The sequence below is a fragment of the Nerophis ophidion genome, linkage group LG22, assembly GCF_033978795.1.
Source record: "Nerophis ophidion isolate RoL-2023_Sa linkage group LG22, RoL_Noph_v1.0, whole genome shotgun sequence".
NCBI lineage: Eukaryota > Metazoa > Chordata > Actinopteri > Syngnathiformes > Syngnathidae > Nerophis > Nerophis ophidion.
Window position 1 is genome coordinate 1735184 of NC_084632.1, and position 6593 is coordinate 1741776.

Consider the following 6593-nt stretch of genomic DNA (forward strand, 5'->3'; position numbering starts at 1 on the left):
GATCTTTCTGTGTGGAGTTTGCATGTTCTCCCCGTGACTGCGTGGGTTCCCTCCGGGTACTCCGGCTTCCTCCCACTTCCAAAGACATGCACCTGGGGATAGGTTGATTGGCAACACTAAATGGTCCCTAGTGTGTGAATGTGAGTGTGAATGTTGTCTGTCTATCTGTGTTGGCCCTGCGATGAGGTGGCGACTTGTCCAGGGTGTACCCTGCCTTCCGCCCGATTGTAGCTGAGATAGGCGCCAGCGCCCCCCGCGACCCCGAAAGGGAATAAGCGGTAGAAAATGGATGGATGGAAGTTTTTACTTGTAAAATCCACAGTTTAAATAATTACTAATGACATCCAGAGGCAAATTCATACGTTATTCGCTGCTATAAGCGGCCCTGATTAACGTGGACCCCGACTTAAACAAGTTGAAAAACTTATTGGGGTGTTACCATTTAGTGGTCAATTGTAGGGAATATGTACTGTACTGTGCAATCTACTAATAAAAGTCTCAATCAATCAAAGGCTTAGGTCAGGCTGATTAAAAAACAAAAACAAATGCAGACCAAAAAGAGACTCCTAAATAAACGACAACAAATACAAATATATCGTGCTGAATTACATAAAGTAAATTGATAATGAAATGTTTTCCTTGGCTTACCCACTTTAGTCATCATTTTTGCGCTTAAAAAACTACTAATACAAGTTTCAATCAATCAATCAATCAATCAAACCCTCTGATGTGGTCCTCAATGACAACGACTTTGACCTCTCTGGTCAATGCCAGGACGTTGTCAACGACAGTTGTATTCCACGTATTATCAGGTATGTTTTTATTCCACTTTTAGACATAACTCCGCCCTTTTGTGTACGATAGCGGGTGTAGGGGCTCGATGATGGCAGGATGTTATCGATGACAGTTGTATTCCACGTATTATAAGGTATGTTTTTATTACACTTTTAGACGTAACTCCACCCTTTTGTCTATAATAGCGGGTGTAGGGGCTCGATGATGGCAAGACGTTATCGATGACAGTTGTATTCCACGTATTATCAGGTCTGTTTTTATTCCACTTTTAGACGTAACTCCACCCTTTTGTGTACGATAGCAGGTGTAGGGGCTTGACGATGGCAGGACAGTGTCGACGACTGTTGTATTCCACGTATTATCAGGTATGTTTTTATTCCACTTTTAGACGTAACTCCACCCTTTTGTCTATAATAGCGGGTGTAGGGGCTCGACGATGGCAAGACGTTATCGATGACAGTTGTATTCCACGTATTATAAGGTATGTTTTTATTCCACTTTTAGACGTAACTCCACCCTTTTGTCTATAATAGCGGGTGTAGGGGCTTGACGATGGCAGGATGTTATCGATGACAGTTGTATTCCACGTATTATCAGGTATGTTTTTATTCCACTTTTAGACTTAACTCCGCCCTTTTGTGTACGATAGCGGGTGTAGGGGCTCGACGACGGCAGGATGTTATCGATGACAGTTGTATTCCACGTATTATCAGGTATGTTTTTATTCCACTTTTAGACATAACTCCACCCTTTTGTCTATAATAGCGGGTGTAGGGGCTCCACGATGGCAGGACGTCGTTGACGGTTGTATTCCACGTATTATCAGGTATGTTTTTATTCCACTTTTAGACGTAACTCCACCCTTTTGTCTATAATAGCGGGTGTAGGGGCTCGACGATGGCAGGATGTTATCGATGACAGTTGTATTCCACGTATTATCAGGTATGTTTTTATTCCACTTTTAGACATAACTCCACCCTTTTGTGTACGATAGCGGGTGTAGGGGCTCGACGACGGCAGGATGTTATCGATGACAGTTGTATTCCATGTATCATCAGGTATGTTTTTATTCCACTTTTAGACATAACTCCACCCTTTTGTGTACGATAGCGGGTGTAGGGGCTCGACGATGGCAGGACGTCGTTGACGACGGTTGTATTCTGCGCATTATCAGGTATGTTTTTATTCCACTTTTAGACATAAACCCACCCTTTTGTCTATAATAGTGGGTGTAGGGGCTCCACGATGGCAGGATGTTATCGATGACAGTTGTATTCCGCGTATTATCAGGTCTTTTTTTATTCCACTTTTAGACGTAACTCCGCCCTTTTGTGTACGTATTATAGGGGCTCGACGATTGCAGGACGTTATCGATGACAGTTGTATTCCACGTATTATAAGGTATGTTTTTATTCCACTTTTAGACATAACTCCACCCTTTTGTCTATAATAGCGGGTGTAGGGGCTCGACGATGGCAGGACGTTATCGATGACAGTTGTATTCCGCGTATTATAAGGTATGTTTTTATTCCACTTTTAGACATAACTCCACCCTTTTGTCTATAATAGCGGGTGTAGGGGCTCGACGATGGCAGGATGTTATCGATGACAGTTGTATTCCACGTATTATCAGGTATGTTTTTATTCCACTTTTAGACATAACTCCACCCTTTTGTCTATAATAGCGGGTGTACGGGCTCGACGATGGCAGGATGTTATCGATGACAGTTGTATTCCACGTATTATCAGGTCTGTTTTTATTCCACTTTTAGACGTAACTACGCCCTTTTGTCTATAATAGCGGGTGTAGGGGCTCCACGATGGCAGGACGTCGTTGACGACGGTTGTATTTCACGTATTATCAGGTCTGTTTTTATTCCACTTTTAGACGTAACTCCGCCCTTTTGTGTACGATAGCAGGTGTAGGGGCTTGACGATGGCAGGACGTTATCGATGACAGTGTATTCCACGTATTATCAGGTCTGTTTTTATTCCACTTTTAGACATAACTCCACCCTTTTGTGTACGATAGCGGGTGTAGGGGCTCCACGATGGCAGGATGTTATCGACGACACTCGCATTCTGCGTATCATCAGCAAAGTGCAGCAACCTGCGGAGTCGGTCGTGCTTCATCAAATCCACCAAAATACGGAGGAACAGACCACGGGTTCCACTTGCACACAAATTCCACAACTATGAATTGTTTCAGCCATGCAGACACACACACACACACACACACACACACACACACACACACACACACACACACACACACACACCTCAAATTCCCTTGATAACAGTCTGTCTGGCGCAGACTAAAGACACAGTAGGCGTAGAGTAATTGAACAAACACCACAACGTAAATATTTACTAATAGCATCCGTTGAGGATTAACGGCTGGATGGCACAATTGATTTGTTCTCTCGCTGCCCTTTTTCCCTCACACACACACACACACACACACACACGTTTTTCAATTGAGGAAAACCAAAACAAACAAACAGAAAAGATGTGCATGGAGACATAAGTGCTGTCTTTATCCTCTTACCAGGGATGACCTGTAGCCCGTCTGGGCGGGCGATGACGGGAGATCCCTGGGAAATAGCGGCGAGTGCGACTCGGGGACGGAGCCCACGCCACTGGCTGCTAGTCCCGAGAGCTGCCCGTACCTCGCCATCATCTTGAGATGCTGCTCACAGAACACACACACACACACGCTCACACATATAGATGTGGGAGGGTGAGGGTAGGGGGAGGGCAGGGGAGGGGAGGGACAGATAACAGCAGGTAGGAAGGGCGATGATGAATATTAAAAAGGACAGTGTGTGTGTGTGTGTGTGTGTGTGTGTGGAGACGGAAGTGATAGAGAGAAGGGAGGGATTCGGGGACATTTTTGCTGGCCGACACACATGTGCAAGCTCTCACACTTAGAAGCGTATGGTCGGAGCCCGGCCACCTCCCCCCGACAATGATGCGGTGATGCAAAGCATCCCCCCCACCCCCCCCCCCTCCCTCCCCACCAGCTCCCCCCTATGAACATTTACTGGTTCCAGCTGCTCCAAAACAGCAAACAAGTCTTGCTATCGAGCTCTGCACGGAGAGGTCACACTGGTGGAGCGCCACATGGAAAAGTGAGACAGCGGGCGCTCCAAGCAGCCCGGTTGTTTGAGCGGAAGAAAAAAAATAAAAAAGGGTGAACGCGCGGTTGTGGTGCATGCTGGGACAAACATGCATGAGAGAATGTGTTGGCAGCAGACAGGTGAGGTGAGGAGGAGGAGGAAGGCTTGTCTTTACCTCGTTGCTCAACAAGGCGGCGTTGAGCGTTCGGCTTATTTCGAACATGTTGAAACGGCGGTGGTATTCGGTCCTTAACGTCAGCGTCGCCCTTCCTTGGCTACGGATGGGAGTCAGTCCCCCCGGGGAAGCGTAAAAAAAAATAAAGAAAAATCAAGTTAAAAAAAAAAAAAAGGGTGGGGAAAAAAAAAAAAAAAAGGTGTCACTTTTGAAGTCCTGATGCTGCTTCTGCCCGGGATTCCTTTTTTTGCACTGGAGTCTCAGTATGTTTTTGTTGTTGTTGTTTTTAAAGCCTCCCTGGAGTCGTTGGAGAGAAAGAAGTGAGGCTGGCGGGCTGGCGAGCTGCCTTATCTGTCCCCCGCACTCTGGCTGCCACAAGACGCTCCGATCCTCTCACTGCTCGCTAGCAGATTAGCTGTCCCAAAACATAGCACTTAGTTTAAACTCCCCTCCCTTATTGCTCTCTCTCTCTCCTCCTCCTCGCTCTCCCTCCTCCAGCATCCCTTTTGCACGCCCGCCCTCTCTGCCTCCCTGCATCCTTCCCTCTCTCTCTCTCCTCCTCCTCCCTGCAGCTCACGCATTGATGCAGCTTCAGTTCACTGGTGCTGCCACAAGGTGGGAAGACTGTTCTAGCAACGCCGACAACATCGCCGCCTTCCTCTCCGGGTGCCACTCCTATATATTTTTTTATTTTTTTTATTCTATTCTTGTGCATGCGTTATAGACGGCGAGGGACCATTTGCACTTATGGTGGCGCTCCCTTACGGAGCAAATCAAACACAGAGCAAGGATTGGCTTGCTGGTTACTATTTATTCTCTAATGCAGTGCTTCTCAAACGGGGGTACACGTACCCCTGGGGGTACTTGAAGGTATGCCAAGGGGTACGTGAGATTGTACAAAAAGATTCTAAAAATAGCAACAATTGAAAAATCCTTTAAAAATATATTTATTGAATAATCCATCCATCCATTTTCTACCGCTTATTCCCTTTCGGGGTCGCGGGGGGCGCTGGCGCCTATCTCAGCTACAATCGGGCGGAAGGCGGGGTACACCCTGGACAAGTCGCCACCTCATCGCAGATTTATTGAATAATACTTCTACAAAATATGAATGTAAGTTCATAAAGTGTGAAAAAAATACACGATTCAGCTAGATTTGTTGTGGACATGTGTCATGAATATTGATGTTAAAGATTTCTTTTTTTGTGAAGAAATGTTTAGAAGTAAGTTGATGAATCCAGATGGATCTCTATTACAATCCTCAAAGAGGGCACTTTAAGTTGATGATTACTTCTATGTGGAGAAATCTTTATGTAGAATTGAATCACTTGTTTATTTTCAACACATTTGTAGTTATTTTTATATCTTTTTTTTTCCAAATAGTTCAAGAAAGACCACTACACATGAGCAACAATTCAATACATCAGAAACTGATGACATAGTGCTGTATTTTACTTCTTTATCTCTTTTTCTAAACCAAAAATGCTTTGCTCTGATTAGGGGGTACTTGAATTAAAAAACATGTTCACAGGGGGTACATCACTGAAAGAAGGTTGAGAACCACTGCCCTAATCAGAGGAAAGCATTTTGGGTTGGAAAAAAAGAGAGAAAGAAGTAAAATGCAGCACTATGTCATCAGTTTCTGATTTATCAAATTTTATAACAGTGCTTGAACGATATTGGAAAGTTTTATTTCCGTGATTGCCTGAAATTCCTCGTCTTTGAGCTCAAGCCGGGGCAATGTTGATCTGGTTTTCCTTTTTTTTTGTCTCCTCAGACAAAACTTTTCGTTTCTTTGGTTGTTTTGGAGCTTCCACCATGATCGCAGTCATCGCACGTGGACGTTCTTTTTCTTTGAGTGTCCTGGCGGCACGCATTGACTTCTATCTTTTTAACGATTCCTCGAATAATTTGGCTCTGTAACGCCACTGTATAAAAACTATAGGAAGATTCAAAAATGGTGGAAATGTGTTAAATGTTTTAGTTATTTCAACCCCATCCCTTCTCCATGACTCGGCATTCACGTCCTGTGTTTAAGAAAAATAGCACAATGCAAGAAAGTTACCTCTGGACTGAAGAAAAAAGAGAGTGTCGGCGGTCACGTGAGCGTCCTCTTCCTCAGCAGGGCGTGGCGCAGCCATGGCGACGGGAGGAGAGTCCAGCTGCAGGACAAACAAGGGCAAAAAAAAAAAAGAGATGTGACTCATAAGACTCCAGGTGTACTGTATAGGACTCGAACAGGGACAATATTGCGGAAATAAAAGGTTGTGTTTTACAAGGGAGCGGCTTAATGGAGGTCATGCTGTTGGAGTAATTGGAGCCATCATCTTCTAGAACACTAATGTTAGTGCTGTGATACGAGGAGCTCTGTAATTATGGACAATGATTTTCTACCCGTGCTTTGACTCCGACTTTTCCTGTCAAGACCGAGCAAGTTAATAGACTTTTATTGACACCGGAGCGTCGGCGTTAGATTGATAGGATCCATATAGGCGGGACAACAC

The 6593-nt window shown here is 44.8% G+C and overlaps 1 protein-coding gene across 9 annotated transcripts in view; it reads right to left on the reverse strand.

Annotated features, from left to right (window-relative positions):
* The window catches only part of elavl4 (ELAV like neuron-specific RNA binding protein 4), a 212324-nt gene extending 206072 nt beyond the window's left edge, over positions 1-6252 (reverse strand). For 3 of the 9 annotated variants that reach the window (XM_061882968.1, XM_061882966.1, XM_061882967.1), the window contains exons 1-3: positions 6155-6252; positions 4090-4504; positions 3344-3484 (exon numbers count right to left, since the gene is read on the reverse strand). In XM_061882968.1, coding sequence (XP_061738952.1) covers positions 3344-3484; positions 4090-4137 — 189 coding nt within the window. In that variant the 5' untranslated portion in view covers positions 4138-4504; positions 6155-6252. The remainder of the gene's footprint in view (positions 1-3343; positions 3485-4089; positions 4505-6154) is intronic. The other 6 variants (XM_061882964.1, XM_061882965.1, XM_061882970.1 and 3 more) reach the window with 6 other exon arrangements.
* Between the last annotated feature and the right edge of the window lie 341 nt (positions 6253-6593).